The sequence below is a fragment of the Pristiophorus japonicus genome, chromosome 11 (genome assembly GCF_044704955.1).
Source record: "Pristiophorus japonicus isolate sPriJap1 chromosome 11, sPriJap1.hap1, whole genome shotgun sequence".
NCBI classification, from domain to species: Eukaryota; Metazoa; Chordata; class Chondrichthyes; family Pristiophoridae; genus Pristiophorus; species Pristiophorus japonicus.
This window is the reverse complement of record NC_091987.1, coordinates 129177967-129200022: the sequence shown is the minus strand read 5'-3', so window position 1 is coordinate 129200022 and position 22056 is coordinate 129177967. Positions and strand designations below refer to the sequence as shown.

The window sequence follows — 22056 nt, the reverse complement described above, 5'->3', positions numbered from 1 at the left end:
CTGCCCTAATCAAACCCTTTGTCCTCCTCTGCTGAGTTCTAAATTTCTCCCAGTCCCCGGGTTCACTGCTATTTCTGGCCAATTTGTATGCCACTTCCTTGGCTTTAATACTATCCCTGATTTCCCTTGATAGCCACGGTTTGAGCCACCTTCCCTTTTTTATTTTTATGCCAGACAGGAATGTACAATTGTTGTAGTTCATCCATGCGGTCTCTAAATGTCTGCCATTGCCCATCCACAGTCAACCCCTTAAGTATCATTCGCCAATCTATCCTAGCCAATTCACGCCTCATACCTTCAAAGTTACCCTTCTTTAAGTTCTGGACCATGGTCTCTGAATTAACTGTTTCATTCTCCATCCTAATGCAGAATTCCACCATATTATGGTCACTCTTCCCCAAGGGGCCTCGCACAATGAGATTGCTAATTAATCCTCTCTCATTACACAACACCCAGTCTAAGATGGCCTCCCCCCTAGTTGGTTCCTCGACATATTGGTCTAGAAAACCATCCCTTATGCACTCCAGGAAATCCTCCTCTACCGTATTGCTTCCAGTTTGGTTAGCCCAATCTATGTGCATATTAAAGTCACCCATGATAACTGCTGCACCTTTATTGCATGCACCCCTAATTTCCTGTTTGATGCCCTCCCCAATATCACTGTTTGGAGGTGTGTACACAACTCCCACTAACGTTTTTTGCACTTTGGTGTTCTGCAGCTCTACCCATATAGATTCCACATCATCCAAGCTAATGTCCTTCCTAACTATTGCATTAATCTCCTCTTTAACCAGCAATGCTACACCACCTCCTTTTATTCTATCCTTCCTGAATGTTGAATACCCCTGGATGTTGAGTTCCCAGCCCTGATCATCCTGGAGCCACGTCTCCGTAATCCCAATCACATCATATTTGTTAACATCTATTTGCACAGTTAATTCATCCACCTTATTACGGATACTCCTTGCATTAAGACACAAAGCCTTCAGGCTTGTTTTTTTAACACCCTTTGTCCTTTTAGAATTTTGCTGTACATTGGCCCTTTTTGTTCTTTGCCTTGGGTTTCTCTGCCCTCCACTTTTCCTCATCTCCTTTCTGTCTTTTGCTTTTGTCTCCTTTTTGTTTCCCTCTGTCTCCCTGCATTGGTTCCCATCCCCCTGCCATATTAGTTTAACTCCTCCCCAACAGCACTAGCAAACACTCCCCCTAGGACATTGGTTCCGGTCCTGCCCAGGTGCAGACCGTCCGGTTTGTACTGGTCCCACCTCCCCCAGAACCGGTTCCAATGCCCCAGGAATTTGAATCCCTCCCTGCTGCACCACTGCTCAAGCCACGTATTCATCTGCGCTATCCTGCGATTCCTACTCTGACTAGCACGTGGCACTGGTCGCAATCCCGAGATTACTACTTTTGAGGTCCTACTTTTTAATTTAGCTCCTAGCTCCTTAAATTCGTTTCGTATGACCTCAGCCCTTTTTTTACCTATGTCGTTGGTACCAATGTGCACCACGACAACTGGCTGTTCTCCCTCCCTTTTTAGAATGTCCAGCACCCGCTCCGAGACATCCTTGACCCTTGCACCAGGGAGGCAACATACCATCCTGGAGTCTCGGTTGCGGCCGCAGAAACGCCTATCTATTCCCCTCACAATTGAATCCCCTATCACTATCACTCTCCCACTCTTTTTCCTGCCCTCCTGTGCAACAGAGCCAGCCACGGTGCCATGAACTTGGCTGCTGCTGCCCTCCCCTGATGAGTCATCCCCCTCAACAGCACTCAGAGCAGTGTATCTGTTTTGCAGGGGGATGACCACAGGGGACCCCTGCACTACCTTCCTTGCACTACTCTTCCTGCTGGTCTCAAATCCAGCTGACACTGTTGGAATGAAAGTCTCATTCGTTCGTTTTATTTAAGGGTCCCATGTGAAATAAGTTTGGGAAGTCTCAATCCAGTTTCTAGTGGGCCTCCAGCACAAAACTGCCCTAATTTAGCATCATTTGTCAGTCATTTTTCTTTCTTTCTCTCTTTTTTTCTTTCTTCATGCTGTGTGTAAAATCAGTGCTACATTTACCTACATTAACAGCAGTCACTGTATGGAAATCAGGAATACACAAGGGCAGAATTGGAGGAGCGTAGAGATCTCAGAGGGTTGGAGGGCTGGAGGAGGTTACAGAGCTATTGGGGGATGAGACCATAGAGTAATTTGAACATAAGAATGAGAATTTTTAAATCGGGACATTGCTGGACCATGAGTCAGTGTAGGTCATCAAGCACAGGGGTCATGACTGAATGGGACTTGGTGTGAGTTAGGATACGGGCAGCAAAGTTTTGGATAAGCTCAAGTTTATGGAGATTGGAAGATGGAAGTCGAGCCAGGAGTGCATTGGAATAGTAGAGTCGAGAGGTAACAAAAGCATGGATAAGAATTTCAGCAGCTGATGGGTTGCAGCAGAGGCGGAGAAGGGCAATGTTATGGAGGTGTAATTGGCGGTCTTGGTTATGGAGAGGATATGGGGTCAAAAGCTCAGCTCAAGTTCATTTAGGATGGCGAGGTTGCGAACAGTCCGAAAGGAGCTGGGGGCAAGGGAACGGAGTTTGTGTCGAAGACTGAAGACGATGGCTTCAGTCTTACCAATATTTCATTGGAGGAAATTTATGCTCATCCAATACTGAATGTATGACGAGCGACGCATCAAATCACAGGTAGTGGAGGGGTCGAGCGAGTTCGTGATGAGATAGATCTGGAAGTCCTCGGCGTACATGTGGAATCTGACGTGCTTTCCGATGTCGCTGAGAGACAGCGTGTAGATGAGAAATAGGAGGGGAGCAAGGATAGATCCTTGGGTGACTCCAAAGTTAACAGTGTGGGAGTGGGAAGAGAAGCCATTGCATGAGATTCTCTGTCTACGATTGGACAGACAGGAATGAAACCAGGCGAGGGCAGTTCTACCCAGCTGGACGACGGTGGCGAGGCCTTAGAAGGAGGATGGTGTGGTCAACCGTGTCAAAGGCTGCACAGGTCGAGCAGGATTAGGAGGAATAATTCACCACGGTCACAGTCACAGAGTATGTTATTTGTGATTTTGATGAGGGCTGTTTCACTGCTGTGACGGGCAGAAACCTGATTGGACGAGTTTAAACATGGAGTTGAGGATAGGTGGGCACGGATTTGGATTGCACCAATCCCAGCTCTGTAGATACGTATTTTATATTTTCCTGTATTTTTCTAGCATTTTTCAGAACATGTTACATTCCCTTGGTTATTAAGGATTGTCAGTTGTCTCCAGTACAGTCAACTTCCTATGGCCAATGCCAACTCAGCAAGCTTTGGAAGTTCAAGGATTTTGTGTCACTTCCAAGATGAACTGGCTTCCCTTATTAGACTGCAGATTTCCCAACATTCAAATACATTGTCATTTGCCATTAAACACTTGTACATTCCTGTTCTTTAAGGTTGTCTTCATTTTTATATGTCATGTGCCCCTTTGCAAGTACTGAAATTCAGGTTCTAGAGACCTGGGGGCTGAAATTGTCCCCCTCCTTAAGGTCCATTACCACCTCTAAGAAATTGTCCCCAAGCCAGGGGCGGCAGAAATGGGTTTCCGCCCTGCCCATGTTCCCGCCCCGTCGGCCACGCACCAAACTCTTACCGCCCGGCGGCATCTCCTTTCCGCCCCGTGAGTGAAAGTGCCCGACGGAAAAGGAGCCGCAGCCACACGGCGCCCCTGACAGGTTTTCCCGGTGGGAAGCTGCCAGTGGCTGCTTAAAGGGGAGGGCGCACCGCTGTGGCCACCATTTTATTTTAATTGTCAGCCGACTCCGAAGTCAGCCCAACAATGGCGGCCACGGGTTCAGCCAGACCACCAACAGGCAGCCCGGCACCCTCTCCTGGGTGCCAGACTGCTGGCCCGGCCGAAATCCCCCCTGGTGGCCCAGTGGGCACTACTAAAGTGGCTGCAGAGCTCGCAGCGACCCTCCCCTTTAACTGAAGTGGAGGGATGTTGCTAAGCGTCACACTAATGTCATCAGCGTCGTGCTGACATGCTCAGCGCGGTGTTGATGACACCGCCCGCCTTCCGTCGCCGCTGGAAACACTGCCGCATGAAATCTCACACGAAAAGAGGACAAAATACCTCTGTTCTCTGCCCCAAAAATTCGTGCAGAGAATAATGATTTAATTCAAATTATCCGCCCCGTTTGGGACAGAGGGCAATTTCGCCCCCTGACCTTTTGCGCATCAAGCCCAGATGGTTTTTTGCTTGATTAAAAATAAAAACTTAATGAAGCGGATTTAGCTCCACGCTACTGTACCAATGGGAGACCTGCTTTTTTACTGTTGTAATCAGATTCAATTTTGCAATGCTGCATTTTTAACGGATCCACACCCACAAGAAAAAGAACCACAAATAACCTAACATCCATGATGAGCCCTGCAAATTATTTCTGCTTTAAAATACTTTCTTGCTCATGATCTGGCCAGTATTTTTATACTTAAAAACACACCACTTTAATTACTGGAACGATATCAGAGGCATTGCTGCTGGAAATTGAAGGTCCTGTTATTCTCTGAAAGGATGTGGTGTGGTTTACACAGGTCTTGATAGGACTTCCATGTTGACTCAAATTACGATCTGAAGGAGAAATTGCAAATGTACCAACCAGCGTGTGATTAACCATTGTGGTAATCTTTTTGAAACAGGCTTTCTTGATGGAATAGCCATCCAATTAAGGTTTTAGAAAGGCAGTATTAACTTTCCTATTTGCAGACTTGACTCAGTCCATATTCATTGGGAAAATGCAGATGGTATAGATGCACTCTTTCACCTCCCCCCCGCCTGGCCCATGCAAATGCCCAGTGTCAGGGGCACAGCAGACTTGTTGCTAGAAAGCCTTGCCCAGCTGCACTTCTGGCAGTCGAGCAGGGCCCCAGGAATTTCTGGCTTATGACTTTGTTTGCTCTTCCAAGTCTTGATGCTCCAACCAGTACTAGCATTAAAAAGCACAGTGGAAAGTCAAGTAAACAGCAAACCAAGATGAGTAAAATATCGTCAATGAGTGCACAACAGCTCGAATGTTGTTACTTCAGTCCAGTTTTGAATCCATAAATCCAGCACTCCCCAGATTTCTGTAACGCTCACATTAAAGTGCATTAAAAATGAAAATTATATGCAATGTAAAATTGGAATTTTCCATATTGTCAGGTGTAAGTTGCTTCAGTGCATTGGTAAGGGGGCAAGAAAGGCCAAGAATTTAATACCACTTTCGAAGATAGTTGATGTTTGTACGACCGAGACAGTGTGATTCGTTCACTTAGAGCCAGCTCCTGCTCAGTAGCTGTTTGACTATTGTGATGAGGGCATTCCGTTCATGTTATCTGCTGTTTATCATGATACTACTTGTTTATGTTGATTTGACATGTAACATTAAACATTCCATTTGCAGTTTTGGATACTGCTTGGATATATTTACTTTCCATGACTGAGGCAGGGTAGAACATGCGATCCTGGCCTTTGAGCATCGTGGCCAGGGTTTCCCACTGTGTGCTCGCCAGCCTGCGGTTTTCCTCCTAAAATAAATGGGTGGAAACTCATGGGCTGGTGAGCACAGAAGGAAGAAATTACAGCCCATTAAACCTATATGGGAAAACAAAATCTACTGTTTGGCAAGCAAGTGTTTATAAATGATCAAAAATGGGGAATTATTCTCAGGCAGAGAGAGCAATTGGTCCAGCTTGTGGTTAGTTTATGTGGTAGTTTATTCTTTAGATCAGGACTGCTTTCATTTTTCAAATTCTGACACTTGCCTCTCCCTGGTCATCTCTCTCTCACTGATCATCCCTCCTTCATTTACTATTTTCTATTCTAGCATCTTGATCTACACACAGAATGGCCACTGGAGGGCCAACAGCCCCGGTGGAACTGTCTCCCACCATGAGTTACTAGCTTCAGGAGATGGGTATGAGGAGGGAAGGTAACATATTTGACATACCTGTATTACTCAATAGGTTATTTCCTGACAATCTGTTGCTCTTTATTACTACATGAGCATGATCACCTTGAGGAAGAAGGTGGCACAGATGCAGAGACTGAAGGCTGAATATGGTATCTAAATGTGATAGTTTTGGGCCATGTTTGCACTTGGACTCAGGACATTGTCTGTTGCGTGCTGCTGGTTTTCAACAGTTTGATGAAATTCGTGATCATCTAGTTTGAATATGATTCCAAGTACAGAAAATTTTGCTTGTAACTCAGGATTTTGGTTTGTAATATTTTATTGTACATTGTTCTTGCTGTAACTTGTATGAATTACACAATACTGCATTACATAACCTTACCAGCACCACCTCCAGAAAATGCTGCTTTGAATGAATTGGTTGTTCCAAGTTGGACTTTTTCCATAAGAACTTTTCTTGTGTTTACAGCTAAAATACTGTTCCTGAAAGATTTGAGCCATAACTCGCTTCTTTATTCTCTGCCATGTATGGGCTGGTGTAGTCCAGGTCTAATCTTTAACTCTCTACACTCTATATTGGGAACGGTAACATAGTGGTTAAGTTACTGGGGAATTTAAATTGAGCGAATTAATTAAAGCTGAAATTTTTTTTTAAAAGCTAGCATCAGTAATGGTGACCATGAAACTACAGGATTGTTGTGTAAACCGATCTGGTTCACTAATGTTCTTTAGGGAAGGAAATCTGCCATCCTTACCTGCTCTGGCCTATATGTGACTCCAGACCCACAGCAATATGGTTGACTCTTAACTATCCTCTGAACTGTGAACTACCAAGCCACTTCAAAGAAGTATCACCACACGGACTGTAGGGGGCTCACCACCACCTTTTCAAGGGCAAGTACGAATGGGCAATTAATGCTGGCCTTGCAATGACACCCACATCCTGTGAACAAATTTTAGGAACATTAGTGGAAGATTCCTGGGATGCTCACAATGTTCTTCTGACTCCTGTAAAGGTGGAAAAATATAGTTTATACCTCTTAATTCAAAGTTGCTTCATTCAGATTATCTGTTGCAAGATTTTACAAATCCTCTGGGAGGACAGATGCACCAACATCAGCGGTGCTCATCCAGGCTAACATCCCCAGCATTGAAGCACTGACCACACTCGATCAGCTCCGCTGGGCAGGCCACATAGTCCGCATGCCAGACACGAGACTCCCAAAGCAAGTGCTCTACTCAGAGCTCCTTCATGACATTCGAGCCAAAGGTGGGCAGCAGAAACGCTACAAGGGCACCCTCAAAGCCTCTCTGATAAAGTTCGACATCCCCACTGACACCTGGGAGTCCCTGGCCCAAGACCGCCCTCAGTGGAGGAAGTGCATCCGAGAGGGCGCTGAGCACCTCGAGTCTCAACGCCGAGAGCATGCAGAAATCAAGCGCAGACAGCGGAAAGAACATGCGGCAAACTAGTCCCACCCACCCCTTCCCTCAACGACTATCTGTCCCACCTGTGACAGAGTCTGTGACTCTCGTATTGAACTGTTCAGTCACCAAAGAACTCACTCCAGGAATGGAAGCAAATCGTCCTCGATTCCGAGGGACTGCCTATGATGATGATGATGATGATTCAATTTTTTACATTCAGTGAAAAATGCCTCCTGTGTTTTTTATTAAATTGACTTAATACGAACTATTGGATAATTAGATTTTTTTTTTAATTTGAAATAACTTTGAATTAACAAGACTAGATGATAATCACACTACTTGACCATTTCTGAATAAGCTAAAACAAGTTAAAATTTATGTATAGATAAAATTAATACATGGAAGAAGGAGGATTGCAACCATATTAACAGTATAATATAAAAGCTAGCAATTTATACAAATCGGTTTGTATATTTAAAACACAGATTGGTACCATTGTTTTTACAGCCTACTTCCAAGCTTGTATCAATGGAGCTGTTAGTTGGCTTCCAGGAGCTGCATGAGGAAAAGATTATATATATCTTGGTTAGGCCTCACCTAGAGTATTGTGTCCAATTCTAGACACCACACTTTAGGAAGGATTTCAAGACCTTGGTGGGGGTGCAGAGTAGCTTTACCAGAATAGTACCAGGGCTGAGGGACTTGAATTATGTGGAGAGACTAAAGAAGCTGGGATTGTTCTCCTTGGAACAAAATAGGTTAAGGAAGGATGATAGAGATGATCAAAATGATGAGGGGTTTTGCTGGAGTAGATCGGGAGAAACTGTTTCCACAGGCAGGAAGGTCAATAACCAGAGGCCATCAATTTAAAATAATTGACAAAAAATTTAGGGGGAAATTAGAATTTTTTTAACCTAGCGAGTTATTATGATCTAGAATTCATAGCTTGAAAGGATGTTGGAAGCAGATTCAGTAGTAACTGTCAAAAGGGAATCGAATATACCAAGCTCTACCTCACCACCACCTCTTTAAACCCTTCCACTGCCTCTAAATTGTCAGACTGCTTGTCCGACATCCAGTACTGGATGAGCAGAAATGTTCTCCAATTAAATATTGCGAAGGCTGAAGTCATTGTCTTTGGTTACTGCCACAAACTATGTTCCCTAACCACTGACTCCATCCCTCTTCCTAGCATCTATCTCAGGCTAAACCAGTCTGTTTGCAACGTTGGGCATCATATTTGACCCTGAAATGAGCTTTCGGCCACATATCCGTGACATAACTAAAACCGCCTATTTCCACTTCCGTAACATTGCCCTCCTCCGCCCCTGCCTCAGCTCTAACATAAGAACATAAGAAATAGGAGCAGGAGTAGGCCATTTGGCCCCTCGAGCCTGCTCCGTCATTCAATAAGATTATGGCTGATCTGATCATGGTCTCAGCTCCACCCCCCTGCCCACTCCCCATAACCCTTTACTCCCTTATCGCTCAAAAATCTTTCTATCTCTGCCTTAAATATATTCAATGACCCAGCCTCCACGACTCTCCGGGGCAGAGAATTCCATAGATTTACAACCTTCTGAGAGAAGAAATTTCTCATCATAGTTTTAAATGGGCGACCCCTTATTCCAAGACCATGTCCTAGTTTTAGTTTCCCCTCTGAGTCGAAATATCCTCTCTGCATCCACCTTGTCGAGCCCCCTCATTATCTTACAAGTGTCACTAAGATCACCTCTCATTCTTCTGAACTCCAATGTGTATAGGCCCAACCTACTTGACCTCTCCTCATAAGTCAACCCCCTCATCTCCAGAATCAACCTAGTGAACCTTCTCTAAACAATCTCCAATGCCAGTATATCCTTCCTTAAATACGGAGACCAAAACTGTATGCAGTACTCCAGGTGTGGCCTCACCAATACCCTGTACAGTTGTAGCAGGACTTCTCAGCTTTTATACGCTATCCCCCTTGCAATAAAGGCCAACATTCCATTTGCCTTCCTGATTACTTGCTGTACCTGCATACTCGCTCTGTGTTTCATGCATAAGGAACCCCAGGTCGCTCTCTACTGCAGCATTTTGCAATTTTTCTCCATTTTAAATTATAATTTGCTTTTCTATTATTTCTGCCAAAGTGGATAACCTCACATTTTCCCACATTATACTCCATCTGCCAAAAAAAACCTCTACTGCTGTTGAAACCCTTATCCATGCCTTTGTTACGTCTAGACTTGACTACTCCAACACACTCCTGGCTGGCCTCCCACATTCTACCCTACGTAAACTTGGGGTCATCCAAAACTCGGCAGCCCATGTCCTAACTCGCACCAAGTCCCGATCACCCATCACCTCTGTGCTCACTGATCTATATTGGCTCCCGGTTAAGCAACGCCTCGATTTCAAAATTTTCATCCATGTTTACAAATCACTCCATTGCCTCGCCCCTCCCTATCTCTAATCTCCTTCAGCCTCACAACCCCACAAGATGTCTGCAGCTCTCAAATTCTGCCCTCTTGAGCATCCTTGATTATAACTGCTCAACCATTGGTGGCCGTGCCTTCAGCTGCCTGGGCCCTAAGCTCTGGAACTCCCTCCCTAAACCTCTCCGCCTCTCTTTATTCCTTAAAAACGCTCCTTAATACCTAACTCTTTGACCAAGCTTTTGGTCATCTGTCATTTCTTCTTATGTGGCTCGGTGTCAAATTTATCTGTTTTGTCTTATAGCACTGCTGTGAAGCGGCTAGGAACGTTTTACTATGTTAAAAGTGCTATATAAATAAAAGTTGTTGTTGTTGTGCTAAAAGTGTTTTTTTTCTGTAAATGTTTAATTGTGCAAGGCTAATGAGAATAATCTGAGTTGGGTCTAAATAACAGGGCAAGCTGAGTGGGTTTCTCTTGTTTGGAAAGAATGGGCCCAAGTTTCCGTCCTCTAAGAACGGTGCACCGATTTTCTGCCTCAGGATGTCTTCGTGCTCGTGTGGTGCAGCACAAGGGGTCGGGGGCGGAGCCAGGTTCCAGCGCTGAAAACAGTGTCGGGACCTCTGCACATGCACGCTCGAGTGTGCGCGCATGTGCAGTAGCTCCGAGGCTGTGTGGGAGGTGCCCGAAGCACGCCGCCCCTAGCCCTAGTTTGGAGTAAGTTTTCGCTGCCTAAACTTGCAAAACAGGCGTAAGTGGCTGGACACACTCCCTTTTGAAAAAAAAATCTGTTCTAAAATGAAACTATCCTAATTTCCTAGAACTGGAGCAAACTAAATGCCGAGAATTGCAATTTCTAAGATGCTCCATTCTAAACTAGTTGCTCCAAAAAAATAGGAGCAACTCAGGCTGAAACTTGAGCCCATATAGAATGTTACAGTCCAGTTCAGCTCATCCAATCTATGCTGCTGTTTTTCTTGATGACTCACCTAACCTAGTCCCACACTCCCGCTCATTGCTCATCCCCCTTTAATGTTCTTCCCACCTTGTATTCTCACACTATTTCAACAGCAATTGTGCAAAAATTTAGGGATTTGTTTAGATTTAGATTTTTTTTCATGCACCCTCTGTTTTTGTTACTTTCAGGACTCTCCTTTGTTCGACATACTCAGGCAACAAAAAGAACAGGAAGATCAGCCAGATCAGCCTGAACCCACCAGTACCCTCAAACAACCTCTCCAGCACAGCCACACGGCTGCAGACCTGTAAGTATATATACAGAGGATGTGCTGCTTGGCTATTGTTGATAACTGGTATTCAGTGCTGGAATTCGTAGAAACAAACGGTCACAGACATGTAATCTAAAGTATTCTCATTACATATATACATTGTTGTCATGAATTTATTTTTTACTCCTTTGGTGGAGCAGCTCAGTCATCTTTGGCATCTTCTGTTTGTCCAGTTACCTTTCCCCCGTCAGATCCCCACGGAAAAAAGCGTCTAGTACACACACAGCTCCCACACAAGCAAAAATCGAGGCAGCTGGTCAATCTCAGCCCCAGCCTCAGCAAAAACCTCAGAAATCTACCTCACTTTCCCTCTTCTTCAAAAAAGGTAAGTCAGTGCATAAATATTCTTATCTGAAATATTTTTGTTTTAGATTTCCAGCATCCACAGTATTTTGCTTTTGCATGAATATTCTTCATAGGCTTTTAGTAATAGTTCTGGTGGGGAAATAAGCCTTAGTTCAATCAAATGGCTGCTTTGCCATTCTTAAGGTGATAGCAGAATAGTTATACTGTATAACTTCGTTTTTTTGATTTTTTTTTTGTATAATATATGTGCTAAAAGTAGTTTGGTATTGAGAAAGCTCTTTCCCTATTCATTGAATTGTAAACACTTGAAAGTTATTTATTGCTGGTGCCTTTGCCTGGTGATGTCATGTCACACTGGGTGGAAGGTTAATGTTCAACTAAAATGTCCCTACCTTACATGCATCTAATGCCTTCTTTTATATTTCATTAGTTGCTGTTTTGTATCAGTATGTGCAGTACAAACTATGGCACAGGTCCAACATTAACGGCAGCAGTCACTAATGGGAGTGGGTGTTTTCATGTGGTTCTGCAATGCAGTTAGAGGCTGACTTTTTCGGGCATTTTCTTTACTGTTCTAAATAGATTCCAAGTTGTTGGGGGGGGGGGGGGGAAATTACAGACACAAAAAAAAAATCATAAAGGGTGTTTATATAGAGTAAATTAAGAGAAACTGTCTCCAATGGCTGAAGGGTCAATAACCAGTGGGCACAGATTTAAAAGAACCAGAGGTGACATAAGAAAAAACAAGTGGTTAGGATTTTTCAACTATCCCCAAAAGATTTAAATCCAGTGGAAACCCCACCGAAGAACATTGAAGGAGAGCTTTGGAAGAGGTGGTGACGAACGATGATCAACCTTCGTTTGGCCCTGTTGCCATAAATTATCTTCCCATTGATGTTACAGTGCTACATTATGAATCATGAGTTGGTGCCTTCGACTGCTCAGAACAACATTTCAGTATGGCTCGACAGCATGAATTTTTTGTTAATTATTCAAGATGCACTGCAGCAACTTGCCACGGCTTCTTTGGCAGCCCCCCCCCCCCCAAACCCGCAACCTCTACCACCTAGAAGGACAAGGGCAGCAGGCACATGTGAACACCACCACCTGCAAGTTCCCCTCCAAGTTACACACCATCCTCCTGACTTGGAAATATATCGCCATTCCTTCATAGTCACTGGGTCAAAATCCTAGAACTAGCCCCCTAACAGCACTGTGGGAATACCTTCACCACAAGGACTGCAGCAGTTCAAGAAGGTGGCTCACCATTACTTTCTCCAGGGCAATTGGGGATGGGCAATAAATGCTGGCCTTGCCGGCGACGTCCACATCCCTGGAACGAATATACTCCTCATTGAACCAGGGTTGGTCGCCTGGCTTGATAATGGTAGAGTGAGAGATACGCCGGTCAATGAGGTTACAGATTGTGGTGAAATACAATGCTGCTGCTGCTGCTCATGGCCCACAGCACCTCATGGTTGCCAAGTTTTGAGCTGCTAGATCTGTTCCCTGCCCCCTACATTTGCTTAAAAACCTGTTAAATTTCTAACTTTTTCCTGTTCTGACAAAGGGTCATCGACCTGAAACGTTAACTCTGTTTCTCGCTCCACAGATGCTCCCTGACCTGCTGAGTATTTCCAGTATTTTCTGTTTTTATTTCTGATTTCCAGCATCTGCAGTATTTTGCTTTTCTATTAATGAACCAAATGGATTTTTAACGACAAGACGTTAGTTTCATGGGCCCCAAGTTTCCACATGATTTGCTCCTGATTTTTAGGAGCAACTGGTGTAGAATGGAGTATCTTAGAAATCGGAATTCTCCACATTTAGTTTGCTCCAGTTCTAGTCAGTTAGAACAGTTTCACTTTGAAACAGAATTTTTTTTTTTCAAAAGGGGGTGTGTCCGGCCACTTACGCCTGATTTCAAAATTTCGTGAGTGAAAACTTACTCCAAACTAACTTAGAATGGAGTAAGTGAAGATTTTTGTACGCTCGAAAAAAACCTTGTCTACACTTTAGAAAATCAGGCGTAGGTTACAAATCAGGCATAGGGAATGGTTGGGGGGGGGTGTTTAAAGGGAAGTTTACAAACATTAAACACTTCAGTTTTACAAATAAAGAGCTATCATCAATAATAAATGATAAATACATCAATAAATCAACCAATAAATCAATCAAAAAAAATTAATAAGAAATTAAAAAAAATTTAAATCAATAAATAAAACATTTTCTACTTACTGACTGCAGCACCGGGAGCCCTCCAACAGCATGCTGGGATGCTCCCCTCAGTGTGTCTCTGTCAGTGTCTCTATCTCTCTGTCTGTCTGTGTGTCTCTCATTCTCTGTCTGTCAGTGTCTGTGTTTCTGACAGCGAGGGGAGGGGGGGGAGCAGAGGGAGGGATGGGAGAGAAGGGGAGGGATGGGGGAGGGGGGAGGGGGGGAGAAAGGAGATTGGGAGGGGGGAAAGGAGATTGGGGGGGGGAAAGGAGATTGGGGGGATGGGGGGGGAGGAGAAGGGGGAGGGTGGGGTGGAAGGAGAAGGGGGAGGGAGGCTGAACGGGCCGGGCCCGAGACTTCGGGCAGGGCCCATCCCCAGCACCAGATTTACAGGTAGGTGGCGTTGGGTCGGGTCAGGGGGGTGGTGGGAGGGAGGTTGGTTCGGTTCAGGTCGGGGGGAGGGAGGGAGGGAGAGGGAGGTCAGGTCGGATCCAGTCCGGAGGTGAGGGGGGGGGGTGGAGAGCGGGTGTCTGGTCCGGGGGCGGGGGAGCGGGTGTCGGGTCCGGTCCGGGGGCGGGGGGGGGGAAGCGGGTGTCGGGTCCGGTCCGGGGGCGGGTGGGGGGGGGCGGGAAGCGGGAGTCGAGTCGGGTCGAGAGGAAGCAGGAGCTGGCCGTGGGAGGATCCTTATGCATGCAGCCCCAGTGAGGCCATTCGGCCAGGGCTAGGGGCTGCGTGCTTCGGGCCCCTCCCACACAGTTTCGGGCGCCTGGAGCTACTGCACATGCGTGCCCACTGTAGCGCGTATGTGCAGAGGTCCCGGCCCTGTTTTCAGCGCAGGGACCTGGCTCCGCCCCCTACAACTCCTGCTGCGCTGCGCCGAGGGCCAGAGGACCTGCAGGGAGGTGGAGAATACGGAGGGTTTTTTTAGGCGCACTTTGTGGCGCGAAAAACGGGCGTCCAGGTCAGAACTGCGCCGTTCTAGGCGCGGCTCAAAACTTGGGCCCATGGTCATTATTACTGATACTAACTTTTTATTCCAGACTTATTTAATTAACTGAATTTAAATTCCACAACTGCCATGGTCTAGGATTACATAGGATATACAGCACAGTAACAGACCATTTGGCCCAACCAGTCCATGCTGGCATTTATGCTCTACTCGAACCTCCTCCCGTCTTTCCTCATCTAACTCGATCAGCATAATCCTCTATTCTCTTCTTCCTCATATGTTTATCTAGCCTCACCTTAACTGCATCTATACGATTTGCTTCAACCACTTCCTGTGGTAGTGAGTTCCACATTCTCAACACTCTCTGGGTAAAGAAGTTTCTTTTGAATTCTCTATTTGATTTCTTGGTGACTATCTTATATTGATGGCAGCGATTCAAAAAGGCGGCGCACCATCACCTTCTCGAGGGCAATTAGGGATGGGCAACAAGTGCTGGCCTTGCCAGCGACACCCACATTCCATGAACGCATTTTTTTTAAATTACATTAACATTTTTGGTGGTTTTGTTATGATTCTAGACACATTAAAAGTTATATTTGATGGAAGCACTAAACTAAAATGGCTTTTTTCTTGCTATGCATTATTTGTGCAGTATATCGACTGGCATATCTTCGACTGAACACACTCTGCAATCATCTTCGTCTACAGTCTGACCACCCTCAGCTGGAAGCTTTAATATGGACACTCTTTCAACACACATTAAGAAATGAGCATGAACTTATGAGAGACAGACATTTAGACCAGGTACTGTGTGCTGTTTAGTTCATCTGAAGTGGAACTATCTTTCATTGGGGTTGTTGTGGTGCTTGGCACACTGATTCCATGTCAGAGTGGAGAACATGGGTTTGTACCAGTAATGCTTCTCACTTTTGAACTCCCAATCGCTGCTTCCTTGCTGTTGGGAAACACTGAGCAGAGGCCACGTGCTTCCATACAAGAGGGTGAACTGCAAGAAGAGTCCTCATTGATCCACTCAGAAATTACTGCATGTATGAGACTTGATGTGAGGGTTAGCAGATCATTCAACTGTGGGGTATCACAGCCAAACACAATCTGTGTAACGTGATGGTGATCAGGATTGAGAGCCCCAGATATTGTTCCCTCTCCCTAACCAAGAGTGCTGACGCCTATTGTGGCATTTCTTCTGATGCCTAGCTGAGATCAGCTAACTTAGCACAGCACAGCACCTTTCTGGCCCATGTGGCTCAGATACTCCCGAAAGAATATTGTTGAAAACACATTTATCATTTTCAAGATTCTGGCCTTGATGTTAGCGGAAAGAGTCGAGGGGACATCGAAGGAGGGACCAGGAGAGATCGGAGGTTGAGGGGGGGAACCAGGAGAATTTGGGGGGGACCAAGAGCGATTGGAGTTTTGGGGGGACCAGGAGAGTTTTGGGGGGGACCAGGAGTGATTGGAGTTTGGAGGCGGGGGGGGTGGGCAGGAGAGATCGGGAGGGGTGGGGGGGGACCAGGAGAGATCGGGGGGGGCGGTGGGACCAGGAGAGATCGGGGGGGGGGGGGTGGGACCAGGAGAGATTGGGGGTGGGGGGACCAGGAGAGGTCAGTGGGACCAGGGGAGGTCGGGGGGCTGGGGTGGGACCAGGAGAGAACGGGGGGGTGGGGATGGAACCAGGAGAGATCGGGGGGGGGGGGGAGGGGGGTGAACCAGGAGAGATCAGTGGGGGGGGGGGACCAGGAGAGGTCGGGGTGGGGGGGGTGGGGTGGAACCAGGAGAGATCGGGGGACGGGGGACCAGGAGAGGTCAGTGGGACCAGGGGAGGTCGGGGGGCTGGGGTGGGACCAGGAGAGAATGAGGGGGTGGGGATGGAACCAGGAGAGATCGGGGGGAGTGGAGGGGGGTGGAACCAGGAGAGATCGGGGGCTGGGGGTGGAACCAAGAGAGATCGGTTGGGGGGGACGGGGGACGGGGACCAGGAGAGGTCTGGGGGACCAGGAGAGGTCGGGGGGAGGGGGGAACCAGGAGAGGTGGGGGGGGGTGGGGGAACTAGCAGAGGTGGGGGGGGGGGTGGGGGAACTAGCAGAGGTGGGGAGGGGGGACCAGGAGAGGTCGGGGGGGGGAGACCAGGAGAGATCGGGGGAGGATGGAACCAGGAGAGGTCGGGTGGGGGGGACGGGGACCAGGAGAGGTCGGGGGGGGGGGGGTGCCAGGAGAGGTCGGGGTGAGGGGGGAATCAGGAGAGGTTGGGGGGGTGGGACCAGGAGAAATCGGGGGGTTGGGGGGAACCAGGAGAGGTCGGAGGTTGGGGGGGGGGTCCAGGAGAGATCGGGGGGAGCCAGGAGAGATTGGAGGAGGACCAGAAGATCGGGGGGGACCAGGAGAGATTGGAGGAGGACCAGAAGATCGGGGGGAGCCAGGAGAGATTGGAGGAGGACCAGGAGATCGGGGGAGACCAGGAGAGATCACGGGTGAGGGCGACGTCGATGGGAGCCCCAGGAGAGAGCAGTGTTTGTGGGGCATCAATGGAGTGACATGGGGAATTTGGGGGTTGGGGAGACCAGGCAAGGTCGCAGGTTGGGGAACATTGATGGGGAGCCCAAGGGACATCGGAGGTTGGAGACATCAATGGGAAGCTCAGGAGAGATTGGAGTTTGGGGGGACATCGATGGAGTGACCAGGAGAGATCTGGTATTAGGAGAATATCGATGGGGTGTGGGGTGGGGCGGGGGGGCAGGAGAGATCGAGGGATGGGTGGTGGGGGGGAACCAAGAGAGATTGGGGGTACATCGAAGAGCGGCCAGGAGAGATCTGGTGTGGTGTGGGGGTTGAATCGATAGGGGCCAATTAATGGGCCCAACCTTTCAGTAAAAATATTAGGTGACCATGCAAGTCAATAAGAATAGAGTATGGTGTGTTTTTTACTGTATTGCATTGAAGTAGTGTGGTTTCTAGAAGCTTCGATGTTTTGTTTAAGTAAGGACTTAAATTTGTAAATTTTTGCACTTTAAAGCACATTGATTGACACATTCATTTTCTAAATTCGTTGCCTTTTCCCCCATTTTACGGTATTTATTTAACAAATGAGTGACATTACACCAGGATTTGGTAAACAGTAAGGAATGCAAGTTAATAACATGAGCTCCGTGGATAAACATAGGAATAGGAGTAGGCCATCCAACCCCTCGATTCTGTTCCGCCATTCAATGAGATTGTAGCTGATCTGCAGCCTAACTCCATATATTCACCTTTGACCTATATCCCTTAATACCATTGGTTAACAAATAGCTATTGATCTCCGATTTAAAATGAACAATTGATCTAGCATCAATTGTCATTTGCGGAAGAGAGTATCAAACTTCTACCACCCTTTGTGAAGTGTTTCCTAATTTCACTCCTGAAAGGTCTGACTCTAATTTTTAGACCATCCCCCGAGTCCTAGAATCCCCAACCAGTGGGAATAGTTTCTCTCTACTCTGTTCCCTTTAATATCTTGGAAACTTCAATCAGATCACCCCTTAACTTGCTAAATTCTAGGGAATACAACCCTAATTTGTGTAATCTCTCCTTGTAACTTAACTCTTGAAGTCCGGGTATCATTCTGGTAAACCTACGCTGCATTCCCTCCAAGGCCAATATATCCTTCCTATGGTGTGGTGCCCAGAACTGCTCACAGTACTCCAGGTGTGACCTAACTAGGGTTTTGTAAATCTGCAGCATAACCTCTAGTCTTCTAGATATAAAGACCAGCATTCCATTAGTTTCTTTGATTATTTTATGTACCCGTTTGTGACATTTTAATGATCTATGTTGTTGGATCCCCAAGTCTCTTTGGAGCTCCACTGTTTTTAGCCTTTCACCATTTAGAAAGTATTCTGTTCTATCCTTTTTTGCTCCAGTTGACTGTATTGTGGAAGATCCCAGAGTTTAATCTCTGCTCTTGGCTCAGTTAGCTTTACCTCAGTTTCACAGCAGTGAGGTGCTACAGTTGGCCTCAGTCACCCAAGGTTTGGAAGAAGAGTAGTTTACTGGGGGTGGTCCTGCTCCTGATTCCATCCACTGATCCTTACTGGAAATAGAGACTTGTATAAGTTTACATCTCTATGGAAGCAGTGTTTAAATAGAAATCTAATTTTCCTCTTCTAACGGAACTGCACTGGCTCTTCTAATGGAACTGCACTGGGGATTGACTGATCAGGTCTCAAAAACTGAGAATTTGGGTCATTTAAACATTATGTAATATTTGACTTAAACTATTTAATTGTTTCAGTAATAATACACTACATTCATAATAAAATGGGGACTAAGCAGAGGTGACTCTAAAAGCTGCTGGGTTATTTCCTTCTACTCCCTCACTATAATACCGTATTTCTCATTGACAGCATGTTACAGCGAAGGAGCAATGTATATAACCAAAAATCAAATATATTTTGATGAGAAATATGTAGGTTCTAAGCTTGTTTTGAGCTTCTTGCCTGTGGGTTGTGTTGTGTATATTAACTAACCTAACTGTTTTAACAGATAATGATGTGTTCCATGTATGCCATTTGCAAGGTGAAGAGCATAGACCTTAGGTTCAAAACTATCGTTACTGCCTACAGGGATTTGCCAAATACAAGTCAAGAGGTAAGTCATAGAAACTGCAGACCTTTTATTTTGTTGCCCCTTTAACCCCTCTTCCAAAGAATTACATAACCAAGACAAGAAAAGCCCATGTGTGCTTGCCCCACTTCTTACTGGACTTGTCCCCCTCCTCTTCCCTCCCCCCGCCCCCGAGTGAGAGAAAAACAGAGACTTGTAGCCGATTCACGAATCCTCTGTCAAAAATATTTCTCCAGGCCCTTAAAGCTGATTGGACAAGCCCCAGGAGGGCCTGAGCCATTGGTTATTACTCAAAATATCGCAGGGGCAGGGAGGTGTTACTACAGTTGTACAGGGCCTTGGTGAGGCCACACCCTGGAGTATTGTGTACAGTTTTGGTCTCCTAACTTGAGGAAGGACATTCTTGCTATTGAGGGAGTGCAGCAAAGGTTCACCAGACTGATTCCCGGGATGGCGGGACTGACATATCAAGAAAGACTGGATCAACTGGGCTTGCATTCACTGGAGTTCAGATGAATGAGAGGGGATCTCATAGAAACGTTTAAAATTCTGATGGGTTTAGACAGGTTAGATGCAGGAAGAATGTTCCCAATGTTGGGGAAGTCCAGAACCAGGGGTCACAGTCTAAGGATAAAGGGGTAAGCCATTTAGGACCGAGATGAGGAGAAACTTCTTCACTCAGAGAATTGTGAACCTGTGGAATTCTCTACCACAGAAAGTTGTTGAGGCCAATTCACTAAATATATTCAAAAAGGAGTTAGATGTAGTCCTTACTACTAGGGGGATCAAGGGGTATGGCGAGAAAGCAGGAATGGTGTACTGAAGTTGCATGTTCAGCCATGAACTCATTGAATGGCGGTGCAGGCTCGAAGGGCCGAATGGCCTACTCCTGCACCTATTTTCTATGTTTCTATGTTTCCCTCTGCTGTGTTCTCACAGTTTTCTAAAACTTCATCTAACTCCCTTCTTGAAGGACTGCAAGGAGTCAGTCCTCACTACCACCTCTGGAATGCTGTTCCGCATGTCTATCACCCTCTGAGAAAGAATAAAACTTGCACATATCCAGCCTCACTCCCTGCTTCCTCAATTTAAATGAGTGGTCCCTAGTTCTACCCGGAACCATCATATCAAATAATCTATAAACCTGAATGTCATCAATGCCCTTAATAATCTTAAAGACCTGAGTTTGGTCCTCTCTCAGTCAATACCTCGTCAGTGGATCAAAATTTAAAAAATGAATATCCATCTTCATATCGCAATGTACTTTGACTGGAATCATTTTCATTGTCCCCTCTCTTTAAAGCAAATGTACAAGAAAATATAAAAATGCTTTCATGTGCTTCTCATTCTAATTCAGTGCAAAATCTAATCTTTGTAGTTTATGGGTTACAAGAAGCTAAAAATGACCCAGCAGCATCTTTATCGTTCAGCTGGTTATGTTTTGGCTGAATGTTGAGGTTAGTTTCTCCAGCCACGGAGTGAAATTGCGGAACTAGGACAGCTAATGACCTAATTCACCTTGTCCTTATCTGGTGTCCTTGATGTCAACTGATTCACCTCTGAATAACATCTGCTTCAAAACAATGGATCCTCTCTCAGCAAACCCTTCACGCTAACTCTTGAAGTATTTAGCCTTGACAAATTCTACTGAAGCATTAGGACTATGGCACTTTTAGATAAGCTATTTCTGTAAGTTAAACTTTTAAATCATTCATTCTCTTTCTCATTAAGACCTTCAAACACGTGCTGATCAAAGAAGAGCAGTACGATTCCATTATAGGCTTCTACAACCTGGTGTTCATGCAGAGGCTGAAAACCAACATCCTACAGTATGCTTCGACCCGCGTAAGTAACTATGTTATACTATATAGTTCTACACAGAATAGCGGGGAGGGCGTTACATGAACTTGCCTGGATCAGCTGAGTAGCTAATCATTCTTGACATTTTCAATACTATTCCTGATAATTGTGAGTGAATGAAATGACATAAGGAAATATTGCAATCTGGACTGACTTCTAATACCTTTCAAAAGATTTGGTGAGAAATTATCACTCCATTACTTTAGTAGTTTTTACTTTATTACATCCACTTGCTGTTAAATATAATACAACAGAGTTTTAGATTCAACCACTTAAGAATTGCTAATAAAGGTATAATAGTTTTTTATCTGTATTAATATTGATATATTAGATTTCAAAACCTCTACCTAAATCCTTCTGAAGGATGTAGCTTAATAAATAAATGACCGTGATTAAGTATTATGGCACTTTTTTAATGTTCACATATGTGGTCATCGGGAACGAGTAGGACTACTTGGATAGCTCTTTCAAAGAGCTGGCATAGGCACGATGGGCTGAATGGCCTCCTTCTGTTCTCTTATGATTCTAGATTTGTTTGTGAACTTGTTCTTTAATATCTCTTTCAAACAGCCACCGACACTCTCACCAATTCCTCATGTTCCTCGGAGTTCGTTTGGCTTTCCAAGCTCTCCACTACGTGTGCCTGGTGGGAACAACATTTACGTGTCTCCGCTGAAGAGTCCATACAAAACTGACGGATTGCTGTCCCCCAAACCCATGACCCCAAGAGCACGGTGAGCATATTTTGAACTTTCAAGTCACAGGACATAGGCAGCAGCTTGTACCGTGTCTGTGTTTCGAATACTGAGATCCAATGCAGCCCAAAAGGTAACGTTACTGCTGTCTTACTAAAGGTGCATTGCCATCACCAATAGTGTCTGTCCTTTCTCTTTGTACCATTTTATCATGATAAGTAAACATGCAAGTAAGGCAGTGATTTATTCAAATTATGTTCATACTGCATTAAGGGTTTTAAAATGAGCACAAATGGTTTCTCCACCACACTTTCTTTAAGGTAGA

The 22056-nt window shown here is 45.6% G+C and overlaps 1 protein-coding gene across 8 annotated transcripts in view; it reads left to right on the top strand.

The window, feature by feature from the left end:
- rb1 (retinoblastoma 1) overlaps positions 1-22056 on the top strand; it is a 456612-nt gene that overhangs the window by 394814 nt on the left and 39742 nt on the right. For all 8 annotated transcript variants that reach the window (XM_070894055.1, XM_070894054.1, XM_070894053.1 and 5 more), the window contains 6 exons: positions 10942-11060; positions 11258-11409; positions 15209-15360; positions 19096-19200; positions 20908-21021; positions 21607-21770. In XM_070894055.1, the coding sequence (XP_070750156.1) occupies positions 10942-11060; positions 11258-11409; positions 15209-15360; positions 19096-19200; positions 20908-21021; positions 21607-21770 (806 nt within the window). The remainder of the gene's footprint in view (positions 1-10941; positions 11061-11257; positions 11410-15208; positions 15361-19095; positions 19201-20907; positions 21022-21606; positions 21771-22056) is intronic.